The sequence below is a fragment of the Silene latifolia genome, chromosome 1 (genome assembly GCF_048544455.1).
Source record: "Silene latifolia isolate original U9 population chromosome 1, ASM4854445v1, whole genome shotgun sequence".
Lineage (NCBI taxonomy): Eukaryota > Viridiplantae > Streptophyta > Magnoliopsida > Caryophyllales > Caryophyllaceae > Silene > Silene latifolia.
Genome location: NC_133526.1, coordinates 17,609,967 through 17,623,127, shown reverse-complemented (window position 1 = coordinate 17,623,127; position 13,161 = coordinate 17,609,967). Strand labels below are relative to the sequence as shown.

The 13,161-nt window shown below is 39.9% G+C and overlaps 1 protein-coding gene across 1 annotated transcript; it reads left to right on the top strand.

Moving 5' to 3' along the window:
• Positions 1-3,852: 3,852 nt before the first annotated feature.
• Positions 3,853-10,127, top strand: LOC141600281 (peptidyl-prolyl cis-trans isomerase FKBP16-4, chloroplastic). The gene is made up of 10 exons (XM_074420480.1): positions 3,853-4,052; positions 4,261-4,380; positions 6,479-6,534; positions 6,614-6,669; positions 6,929-6,986; positions 7,298-7,372; positions 8,663-8,752; positions 8,888-8,965; positions 9,808-9,848; positions 9,932-10,127. The coding sequence occupies exons 1-10, from the start codon at positions 3,980-3,982 to the stop codon at positions 9,957-9,959; spliced, it is 675 nt and encodes a 224-aa protein (XP_074276581.1). The 5' UTR covers positions 3,853-3,979; the 3' UTR covers positions 9,960-10,127.
• The last annotated feature ends 3,034 nt before the right edge of the window (positions 10,128-13,161 follow it).

The following is a 13,161-nucleotide window of genomic DNA, read 5'->3' as shown; positions in this document are numbered from 1 at the left end:
CACAGAGATCTGGAGTAAGGGGTGAGGGTACGTATTAGGAAGCTCTTTTGATCGAACACCTAATCCCGCCCGCCTCGATAGCGGCCTCTACTAATGATTAGGGACATCATCTATACTCGATATATCGTCGATTATATGCATGCAATGCAACATCCAAGTTTTAATCCTAACATGTGAGAATTAGACTAAGTCGGTAAACAATTAATTTAGCATACAATTAATGTCGAAGTAGGATTTAATGCTCAATTACATATGAAAGCACGCAAATGATACAAGAAATATGATAGATACAATAAAATAAAATTACAATAATGAAAATTACAATAATTACAATGGATTAAGCGATTTATGTCGAAAATACCTTTAAAACGGATAATTTGAGAAAACGAATAAAAGGGAGAAATAACGAACAAAAGCTAAGGTGATAATACGGATAATAGTTAATTATACGTAAGCTAATTAAACTAGGTCAGGCAACGACGGAGTTCAGAGGCAGAAATCATCCTGGAACAGGCGCAGCAGGACTGCGCCCTCTGGAAGAGGCGCAGCAGGCGCTGCGTCTGTTCCAAGGGTGAGTTCTGGCTGTGAAGCCGGAACTGCAAATCGTTAATATTAATCGGTTAATTTAAGGATTGATTACGATATTTACTCGGATGAAAGTGATTATCAGGTTATTTACATGTGATTAATGGTCATAAAAGCAATAAACATGGATGAGACGGATGCAAACGAATTATTTACATGGAGGAATGATTGATTAATGACATGGGTGAACAAAATAGACTAAACATGATGAATTAATGACGAATTAATGACGAATATCATGAATAACAGATGGAAGAATATATCAAGGATCGAATTCCAGAAACTCAATATGAACAAATCGAATTCCTACAACCCGGATTGAGTTTAATGACGAAAACCCGCAAATATGAGATTATAAGGGATTTAAGTCGAATTTAATGACGAATTAAACATGTTAATGATGATGAATAACATACATGTGAGATTAATATGCTATTATGTCAAAGAATTAACAGGAAACAAACGAAACAAATAAACACGAACGAATTACAGAGGACGAAGGAAGAAGAAAGGAAGCAGGAACTGCGGCAGCCTCACGAAGAGGCGCAGCAGGAACTGCGCTCCTTCGAAGAGGCGCGGCAGTTGCTGCGTCCTTTCTCGACGGGTTGTCTTCTGGAAATCCGTAAAAAGAGGTTTTAAAGCACGATTTTAGAAATCGGTTTTAATTGGAATTTTCGACATAAACCTTACAATAATGATGATACAAAAGTAAAGAACAATAAATAAAAGAAGGATTTACACCCTCAGACTTACATGTTTGACGAAACGAGAAGGACTAAGTTATCGATTAGCGATGCTCGACTCGAACTATAATGCAAATATGAAAGTGCCCTCGTAAGAGGAAAACGATTAGATTAATTAAGTTGATTGATTGTGGAGTTGGTCAAATTGGTCGGTCATGCAAACGAGGCTGGTACTCAGAAGGATCCGAGCTTACGTGGTCGAATGTTCAAGCACGTAGACGCCAAAAAGTAAGAACAAAGGTCTAGAATGCAAAGGGAGAAGAGAAGGGCGGACACTCGCGTGGGAAATATGAGGAGCGAAGGCTCCTATTTATACTAATCACGTGAAGGAATTAGGGTTTCGGAGAGACTTTGGAAGTGAATCTCGGAAAGATATAAAAAAGATACGAAAAAACACGCAGAAAAGGACCTGGGAAGAGGCGCAGCAGTCACTGCGTCTCTTGGAAGAGGCGCAGCACCTGCTGCGTCTGTTCCCAAGTGGTTTCCTCCTGCGGAAGAAAGATTTCCGTGTTTAAGTTATGGTAGAACGGAATATTTTGGTTTTCCTTAATATTTTGTATGAATATTACGGAAATTGTTTACCAAAGATTAAAGATTGTGAAATATTTATAAAATATGGAATAGAAATATCCGGAACATTCCAGAACATTCCGACTCGGGATTTAACGGTTATCAGAAAATGAAGATGGTTTTAGGCCCGGACTCCAAATGTACTCTAATTACTGTCAAAACGACCGTATCGGCACGTAGATGACAACTAAGAGGTAGACATTAATGTTTGAGCAATCACTTGACGATAAACTTACGAACTGTCACAAATCGTTCCGCGTACCAAACATGCGGCCCAATCATCACCGGGTGGTTTGCGAGAGGTGCAGAAATGAGGTATCTACAATCGTCTTCTTGCTGGGGCCAATGCAGCTATGGAGTTTGGTGACATGTCCGAATGGGAAAGGGAGAAATGGCTTTGGAATCGTCTCTGGAAAGTTCCGGTATGGCCTCGTGTTAAGCTGTTCTTCTGGCAACTGTGCAGCGAAGTACTACCTACAGGAGCAAACATTGCGTCTCGTGTGAGAGGTGAGTCTTCTTTATGTCCTTTTTGTAATTTCTATGCTGAATCGAGTCTTCACTTGTTTAGGGATTGTGGGATTGCTCAAAGGGTTTGGGAGGGCTTGGATATGGAGAGGGATGAAGACGATGAGGGTGGTAGGTTGCGGGACTGGGTGGAGGGGAAGTGGCGCGTGTTAGGGGGCGTGACTATAGGAAATTTATGGTGGTTTGTTGGACTCTCTGGGAACATCGCAATAAGGTTATCTTCGAGGCAAGGGAGGTGCAACCGGAGCGAGTTATTCAGAGATGTCAGGATGTTTTGGATGAGATTGAGGGAGGTGGGTTTATCAGTCACGGTGGTCGGGAAGGTAGAAGGGTGGAAAATCAGGCGGGGGAGAGGGTTTCTACGGGGTGGACAAGTGCACCGGATGGCTTTGTGAAGATCAACGTGGATGCGGCCTGCGGGGTCGAAGGAAGGAGTTGGGGTCGGGTTAGGAGCGGTGTGCAGGGATGGAGGAGGTGGGGTTTTGTGGGGGCTGACGATTGTATATGAGCAGGTATGGGAGCCTCACATTGCGGAAGCGGTGGCGGTGCTGGAAGGGCTAAAGGAAGCGAGACAAAGAAGACATGACAAGGTGGTGGTAGAGAATGATTGTTTGCAGGTTATAAATGCGCTCAAGACAAAGAAGCAAGGACGTAGCATTTTAAATTTAGTTTTAGACGACATTTTTCTTTTATGTTCATCTTTCATTTCTGTTGTTTGGTCGTACACTTGTAGAGCCAACAACTCGGTCGCTCACGAGTTAGCTCACGTTCGTAGTTATGGTTCGGGTAAGTTTGTGTGGTCGGATGTCTTACCTCCGGGCGCGGACAATGCTGTAAACTTTGATTTATCGTTATTAAATTGAAGCCTTGTGCTTTTTTCCTCAAAAAAAAAAAAAAAAAAAAAAAAAAAAAAAAAAAAAAAAAAAAAAACTCCTAATTAGCCTAAACTAATCCCGAAACAAAACCAACCTTTAACCATTCCGATACAATTAGTTTGTTAACTAGCTCTAACCGGAGCTCAAGCAGCTCTCCAAACTCCTATAATTAAAGCTCTAGGTCGGGCTCCTCGACCATACAAGAGGGCATGGATCAGGCGGTGAAGGGCGGGCCAGGTCGGCGAAGGTGATCATCGATGGGGGACCGCCTCTGGCCGAGCCTGGTGATGGTGGACCCAGAACCGGCCTGGGGTAGGTCAAGGGGTGTGCTGAGGCCGGGGCAGATCTAGGACAGGTCAAGGTTAGGTTAGGTTGGGCTGGATAGGTGAATGTTGGACCCGAGTACGATCCTGGGTGGGGGAGTGAGTCGAGCTAGACTAGGGGCCAATTGGGCCGGGTGAATAATGGCCAATCTGACGGGCCGGTTATAGTTGGGTCAGGCCGGCCCCTATCTTTCACCACCCCTAAACTCTAGTAACCCAAAGATATTGATCATTTCCACAATATGAGTATGTGGAGGTCGTGAACTGCCAATATATAGATGAAAGGAGGACTAAATTCAGAACAGAAACAACATTGTTACATACAAATCCTAAGTGCCGCACACACTGAACTTACTCCATGGAACTCACACTCCTTTCTTACAAACACCCTTCACTTACTCACAAATACACCTACTTTCCCTCTATTTGTAGTAATTAATCTCTCTTTTTCCTTTTTTTCGTTGTTAATTGGCCTTACTTAAAACCGTCTTAATTTAAGAAATCTCCTTTTATTTCCAATTTTTCACCTTGATTTAATCGGGTGTGACTTTGAGAGCGGTTACCTTAAGACGGTGTTAAATAAGAAATTGTGTACCAATTATCTTCTTAATTGTCTTACATGAATAATAATGTTGACAGGAAAACTACCCAGAAGTATAAATTGCAGTTGTTCATCTTCAAATGATGCTGCAAACACAACTACATTGTCTTTGGCTAATGATGGCAGAAGGGCACTCATTAATTCTTTTCTTATTGCAGGTTCTCATTACATTTCATTCATTTATATGCTCAAATTTGGTGTTTTTTTTTTTGGGTATTGGGTGAAATTTTATTTACTTGTATGATTATGCATTTTGAGGTGTGCGATCATCTAGGGACGATTTTAAAGAACGATTCATGTCGGCCGACCCCATATCATTTTGGGATTAAGGCTCTGGCTTTGGTGGTGTTGTATTTGGGTTCATTATGAAACTATAGTGTCTTGATTATGTCAGTCTGCGCATCCCTGGAAAAAGATTGATCACTTATATTTATTTGGGATAATTGATAATGGAATTATGATACGCCTTCGTCCCGGTAAATAGTTATCTATGCAGTCACTGCATATTACTTTTGACACAAAGACTAAGGAGTCTTTGGTTGAAGGTAGGAATTCGTATTGCCTAGGAAGTCATAAAACACATGATTTTAGAATTCTTGTGAATTAGAAAATATTGTTTGGTTGTGAAGTGCAATTCCTGTAGTCATTCTCACTTACCTAGGGGGACCTAGGTAAGCCACTTCCTCCATTATGGAGGAATTGAAATTCATGGGAACTTTCAATTCACATGAATTAGGGTAACCAAACAATAGGCCAATTTTGTAATGCACATGAATTTAAATTCTTCTGTTGTTTAGTGGGTAACCAAACGACCCCTAAGAAAAGAAGAGAAAGAGTGATTTTGAACCATACAAAACACAAAATCTCCAACTTGCACATGGAGATGGTCCACAATTTTGTAGAAACTAGAAAGTATGGGTATTTTTGCTAACTAGCAAGCAGCAACTTACCAATGATAGAAATAGATAACAATTGACGGAAATAGATAACTATTGACCAGGACGAAGGGAGTAATTGTGTGTAGGACAGGGAGAAGTGTGTTAATTAAGAGTTATGGTGACTTGAGGAGTTGAGGGTAACCCGTTTATACATACCAGCAGCTGAATATATGGAATTGTAATTTTGGATAAACAATCAGCTGGGTGTAGTGCTGCATAGTGATGAGATCTTTATAGAATAGTTTCTCTCAGTTTTAGTCCAGATGAATGACATGTGATAGGCTGTAATGGTTTTGGTTTACACCATCCGGTTTAGTCTGAGTTCAAGTCAGGTAGGATTTCAATGGCAGCAAAGCTCTTTGTACTGAGCTTTAACATTGTTCTACATTCATAGGGAATCTAACTCAATACCTTTGGTTAAGTTAGATTAACCCTTTACTCGTTGATCTATGTACTCGGGTGTAGCCGTGTAGGCTATCATAGAGTAGGCTAATGTAGAGTCCTTATCTAAGTAAAGACCAGTTATTCATGTGGCATATTTGGGTGGAGATAGACTTTTGTTACAAGTTCCTCCATTTAAGGAGTATTGTCTTTTATCCGATTATGGGGCATTTTTGAGTACATGAGTTAAATACTTAAATTACAAAGGGAAGTATTTGAGAATTGATGGCAATATTAGACTTAAATTTGAAATCAAGGTTAGTATGTAATTCTTGGAAGCTAAACTGTTAAATGGGCTCTTGGTTAAGTTGGTTTTCAAAGCGGAAATAAGGCTTGGTGTTTAGAAACATGGCGGCTGTAAGCTGATGCGTAGTTTTCGACATTTGAGTGTGAATGGGCTGATCGGAGATTTATCTGAGGGGTAAGAATTTCTGTATAAAGAAAAGGCATACAACTGGTATAATACGAAGTAGAATTCTGATAGCGAAGTGCCTTAACGATCTGATCATGGCTGCATTTAATAGAGATAGAGGGGTGATGGGTGACTTGAATGCGCTTAATAAAAAGAAAAGCTAAGGAAACAAGCAGGAGAGTTCTGAAAGCATTTAGGCCTTGTTTGGATACAAAAAATGGAGGGAAAGGAAGGGGAGGGGGAAGGAGGGAAAGAACGGAAAGGGAGGGGAAACGGAGAGGGAATTTTTTATCCTCGCAGCTTGTTTCATTCATATCTAATTATGTGAGCCAGTTATCCTAATTGGCATTCATCATCTTATTTTCTTAAGTGCTTATTTCTAGGGAGCTGCATCCTACATTCCTTCTTTATATTATACCCATTGTGACTAAGGGTGTACTGAACACCAACATTTTAATAATGCAGCTGCTGGGCTATGTATCTCTGATGTGGCTGACGCTGTCAGCACAAGCAGAAGAGCTGTAAGCTTGTAATATCCTTACCCATGTTTATTGTGTGAAAATTTTGTCAATTTTATTGAAATTTGTGTCGTGCTTGCAGCTCAGGGGGGCAAAAATTCCCGAGAGCGACTTTAAAACCCTCCCTAACGGTCTAAAGTATGTCATTTTACCTGTACATCCTGTTGGCTTAATTCATTTTTTTAGCTTCTTGAGCTTTCTTGATATGCAGAATAAAAGAAAATTACCTTTTTTATTGTACATCATGAATAGCAGCAAACTATGTGCTCATTTGAACTCTAGGATTGCATGATAATTTTTTGACATTTACTCTAGGGAATATTCAGTTGTTCAAGTTTCTGTATGCTTGAACCCCATTGACCTCAAGATGTTCATGGTCCTACGCTGTACTTTGTAGGTATTATGACTTGAAGGTCGGAGGTGGTCCTGAAGCTGTAAAGGGATCTCGTGTTGCAGTACGGTTGTGACAATTTTGTTTGTTTATTATGTTTATTTTGTGATTCATGCTAGATGGCATGTTATGGGCATTTGCATCCGCTACAATATTGGCCCATCTCTATCGTCATGTATCTCAAAAAGATTTTAGTTATGATGAGCTGAAAGTTTAAAATCAGTTAAAATAATGCATCGTATCCCTATCGATGTCATGAAAGATTAGGGCATTTACTAGGGCAATGCTCTTGGTTATGTGAGTATTTCTCATATGTTCACAAGCAAAACCATGGGCTCTCTCTCATAGGTTCTCATCGCATCGAAATTGTGGCAGGTACATTATGTAGCTAAATGGAAGGGTATCACTTTCATGACAAGTCGTCAAGGAATGGGTGTTAGTGGTGGAACTGTAAGCTTTAAGCCTTTTGACTTATATACATATGTGTTACTTACTACTTCAAGAATTATTGGAAGGCTCGCTATTATTTATGGCTTGGAGGATGGTGGAATAAAGCTAAATTACTCTATAAATTGTCCGCACTTATTATGTCGTGAACTAGAAATCAATTGATATGTTTGTCAACACTGTTTTCATTGTGAGTCAATGAGTCATCCTAAAACAGATTATTAGAGAGGTAATGCTTTCAAGTATACATGTATAGCGTCGGTGGACCGTCCAGTGCGCAAGTTGTTATTTGAAGTAAATCCATGGAATCGGAATAATCAGGAAGACAATTAGATTAGCTTTATGCAATTCAGATGTTTTAACTGTTGAAACAATTTCAATGAAATAATTTGTAAGTGAGATTATCAAAGATGTACTTGCATATATGCTCCAACGATTCTGATGGCATACTCGAATTTCTTTGACAATGAAGTCGTGGCAAAAGCAACCAAATTAGAGTAGTTGATGCTGCATTACATTAGTTGCCTGTGGGTTTTTAAGTAGACATCCATAAAAAGTGCATGAATGGATTCGAACATGTCAATAGTCAAGAGAAGCAAAGTGCTTCATCAGTTTGAATATTTGAGGGGCAGACTTATTAAAGGGAAGTGTGTGCCAACTTAGTAGTTGGTATCAGGAGACTTGAGCGTCGCTGGTGTTCCAGTTGACAGTTGCCTTACTGTATGGACAATGTTGATGAATTAATCGTTCTTTTCGGATTTCCTCAAAAAATGTGTCATTATTAAAAAATTATGCCCATTAACTTATGCCGGTGATGATGACCTTGATTGTCTCCTCTTCATCCTAACATCTTATTGCATAGCCCTGAGGCTAAGAGATTAACATCCTCAGTTTCTGACTTTCTGCACCTTCAAACCGGATGCACTATGTTTGTTTGTCATTTCAACAATTTTACATGGCTGTCATGTATTTGTTGTACCAGCAACAGAAACTTGCTTTTATTCATGTGTCATTAATGCCATATATTTATCCAAATCTTCATTCCCTTCCAAGTAAGTGAGGAACTACTTGTTACCTAACAACTTCTGACACTTCGAGGCTGGACATGAACATAATAAATAGACTAAACCTCAGTTTCACAACTTATGCCTGTACACAACGATCTTTAACAATCATTAAGGTTTCTGAAATTTTATTCACTGGCATTCTTGCAATATTCTGAGTTTATGCTGTGTCAATTTCTGTTACAAAATTTGTTTTCTTTTCTGAATTAAGTTCTTTTCATTTTTGCAGCCATACGGATTTGATGTTGGACAGTCAGAGCGAGGCGCAGTTCTCAAGGGATTAGATCTTGGTGTTGAAGGAATGAGAGTAGGCGGCCAGGTAAATCATTTTAGTTTGTGCAGTGTTTAATATTTGTGTTCTTAAATTCTCTGGTAATCAGCTTTTCTCGATTAATATTACATAAAAGAAGCATCCGTTTGTTCGCCTTACTATGGAGCTTTTTTTTTTATGCAGCGGTTATTAATTGTTCCTCCTGAACTAGCATATGGAAGCAAAGGGGTCCAAGAAATCCCTCCGAATGCAACGATCGAGGTAAATAACAGAAACTTTAGTTGCTAAGTTTGTATATGGAAGTGAAGATTGAAGAAGACATGTTGCTCATATATACAAGCTTAATTTCGCAAATCGTGATACTCTTCAATTAATCTTTGAGAGTTGCAATGTTTGATTTGTGTGTTTCGCGTTTTCATCAAGATTTATGGACTTGAGGAGAATATCACGTTCACATATCGCATACAATTTTCCTCTTGCATAAAAACCTCCAATAGAAATGAAGCCAAAGGCTCAATGTTTTTTGGCTTTGGAGTATGCGGGATTAAGCTTAACAAAAAAAACGTAGTGACTATTGAAAGTGACTGTCTCTCGGTCACAAGGACGCAACGATTTTCATCTTATTCTTGACGATATTTTATCTTTATGTAATAGTTTTGATTCTGTTAAATTTTCTTTTGTTAGTAGAACTGGTAATAGAGTAGCTCACGAACTAGCGCACGCGATTCCTTGGTGTGATGGTTATAGGTCTTGGTCTGATAGCTTAAGCTGCGTTTGCTGATATGAATGAAATGGATTAACCCCTTAGGGTTTTTTCTTCAAAAAAAAAAAACCGTAGTGAACTTGCTCTCTGCTATGAAAAATTATTAGGTACACCGGATGTACTAAATTATGGTGCACCCTCGCCAATTAGAAGTCTTTTTCATTTATTCTACTTGGATTCTGCTCAAGTATATACGAAAAATGTTCTCAGTTCAGTATTCTCATCGGTTTGGTGTACGATGACGTAAGAATTCTCTTCTAATATTGTTGTAACATTAACTTAAGGAGTGTTCTTGATTGAAAACCGACCTTAGAACTCATACTCTGTTGTTATTGTGCAGTTGGATGTGGAACTACTGTCTATCAAGCAGACTCCCTTTGGGTATGCCGCTCTTCTTTCACATAAAACCGTAGCTCACTGTATAACTTCATACTGATTTCCGATTTTTTTTTGGGTCACTGCAGAACTCCAGTAAAGGTTGTGGAAGGGTAAAGTAGACAGTATCCCCTGTACATATGCCTGGTTGTGACGGAAACATTTGAGGATAGACAGTATCCGTCTTTGGTGAGATTGTACATGGATTGACGGAAAACACATTAACAAATCAGTATTGGTTTCTTCCATCATATACCCACCCCAATTATCTCATGTGATTACGTCACACTGTCTTGATTCTCTTTCACCTTACATTGCATTACATTTGAGTCGTCGGGTCTGCTCATATTCGGTTTACTCTGTTTGGATACCATTCAGTTGACTTTTTCCGCATCTAGTAGGCAGTTGGCTAGTCTTGATGACACAAACGCGTGGAGGGGATGTGGCCTTGGTATCAAGGAAGCTCCGGTGAGTTAATATGGACTGAACAAACCTGAAAACGCACAGCCGGTTAAATGAGTGTCACTTGAGCGTTCACTGAAGTAGATACTTTTGCATCTGGTGAGCGGCTGAGGGCACTCGGATAATACTCCATCCTCGAGCATTCGTTTAACTTTTTTGATTCTTTTCTCAGTGGTATTTTAATCAAAGGAAACAAGTGATTGGGATGGACTTATTCCTTTGATTTTAAGGGGATTAAATATGGTTTTGTTCGAGTTTCTTTATCTTTGATTTGTAATTATACCATTGTTTTAGGTTAAAAGAAAGATAGGGAAGGGCGACAGAAGGGAGTTGGTGGGCGATGGAGTGGCTATTGGTTGTTCATGGTGTATTGCAGGGTATAAGTTGATGGGTTGTAGCCTTGTAGGTAGTGAATGGTGATGATGTGATCCAAAATCATATCAGATGAAGCAACGGCGTATAAGTTATGGTTGTGTGTCAAGTCCTGTCAGCTTGATTCACGCCAAGTTTCGAGTTATTGAAGGCAATCTTTGGAGACCTTTACTAAGAACAGTAGAACACCTAGGGTCCGTTTGGATTGAAAGAATTGAAGAGAAGGGGAGGGGAGGGAAAGGGAGGGATTTAATTTCCTTTGTTTGGATAAAAAATATGGGAGAAAGGAAATGGAAGGGGAGAGAAATGAGAGGACTTATTTTCCCTCCTATAGAACAAACAATAATCTTTCCAAGGGTGACAAGATTTGGAAAGAAAACATTATTTGGACTCTAATTATACCACCAACATTCTTCAATCCTCCATCCATTCTTCATCTCCCTCCTTCCTCCCCTTCCATTTCCCTTCATAATTTTTGTTATCCAAACACCCACATCCCATTTGCCCTCCCCTTCTCTCCCCTCCCTTCACCTCCCCTCACTCCCCCTCCCCTCCCCTTCCCTCCTAAAATTGTATCCAAACGGACCCCTAGACTTGACAAATTTGTTTCTGAAGATTGCTAGTTCTAACAGAGGGTACCTGTTCGACATTGAGATGTACGCCTTACAAACCAAGAGTAGAGCTAAAACAAAACTAACAAAAATTCTTGTGTCCTGAGGACCGTACTCCTTACACCTAACACCTAAGCCTTTATAATAATTCTATTTGGTGGATTGCGTTTTAAGTGTAAGGAGGTCGGCCCTTTTTATTCTAGTGGTACGCTGTGGCAGGATTTTTCTCCAAAGAGGCGAGATGATGGTTTTTTTTTTTTTTTTTTTTTTTTTTTTTTGACAACAATGAACTTCATAAATAAAACTAGAAGAGAGTACATAGGTTGCTTCAAAATACAAACAAAGGGGCATAAGGAGCCCCAAAACTAGTAACAGAAGAAACCGTAGAAGTAATTCCAAGTGAAGAAACAAGGCGAATTTTCTTGAACGGTGGATGGTAATGAGCGTCAAACTCGATAAGTTGAACATAATTCCGCTTCCTCCTCATAACAGCAACAGAAGTCCGTGCGTACCTGCAAAAAGAAGCAGAAAACATAGATCTTTTCTTTGACATGGCTGAAACACAACCCATGGGGTCTTTAGCGTGGTATCGATGCACATTAGGTCCCTCTCTGATAAGTGAAAGCTTCCTGACCGCAGCGAACTCAAACTGGATCGATGAAATCTTAGTAGGATATGGAGAGTCTGAATTAAGTCGTGTCTTCTTATCAACCTGTACGTCGGCCTCCTCCTTAACTAACACAACACTTCCAGGTTCAAAATTACCAAAGTGTAAAGAGTTCTCCGGTGTAGGAGAAGAGGTGGGAACTTCTGCTGTCCCATGAGCTTTGTCATGGGGAGTTCCCGTCTGGATGATTTTAGAGGTGAGGGTACGAACCCTCATAAAAGACATGGACCTTGGGTTGTAGAATCCCAAATGTGTGCCATGTAACAAACTATCATAATCTTGAGATGATAAATGTAGCGTATTATGAGGTCGCTTTTTGTTGGTGAAGCGGAACTGATGAGATTTTGAGGTAGTGGAGGAGGAAGAATCACACACCTGTGTACCATTCGATGCCTCATCAGGCGCACTGCCATTATCAGACTCCATAGGCACATCCGGGGAACTATTAATACCACAACAACCCGGCAAAATCGGAGGCGACAAGAGATTATTTTCACTTCCTTCAATTTCGGAACATAACGACAAAGGACAAGATACAGTTTTAGCCATCTTCTCCACCATTCCAACAACCTGATCTTGTGGAGAAGAAACCAAAAGCTTCTCTGCTCGAACATCTTCCATACCCAAGGACTCAACGACAACACGCTTACCATTTTTGTTAATTACCAGAGACTGCTTTACGGCAGCCAGCTCATGAATAATATCTTTATTATGAGGCTCAATCAAATTGGCCTCCTCCAAAATGGTACGAGCTTCGGATAACCTGACCAAATTTTTAAGGGCTATCGCCTTACGAAAAAGAGCTTTAGCATTGCGAGGAAAGAATTGTAAAACCATAGAGCAGTAGGTCAAAGCCACCTCAGAAGCATGAAGCTTATTCGCACACGCTGCTAAATTTAAAGACAAAGAAACAGCGAGTGATAAAGATGAAGGTAAATCAGCCATGCTCTTGTCTTTGAGAGACGAACTCAGTAAACGGCATGCGTTATCATAACAATTTCCGGCCTGATCAAACTGGTTTTGTCGAAAAAGATCATTACCAAAATCTTTAAGGGCCTGAATTTGAGAAAAAGGCGGATAATCTAAACGTGTAAGGACCTTCAGAAATTCAATTTCCTCATTTGACAACTTCTCATTACCGTAAAAAAGAACAAAGAACTCAAGAAACTCGGCACTAGAACTGGACGAAAAAGATGGAAAGGGCGCC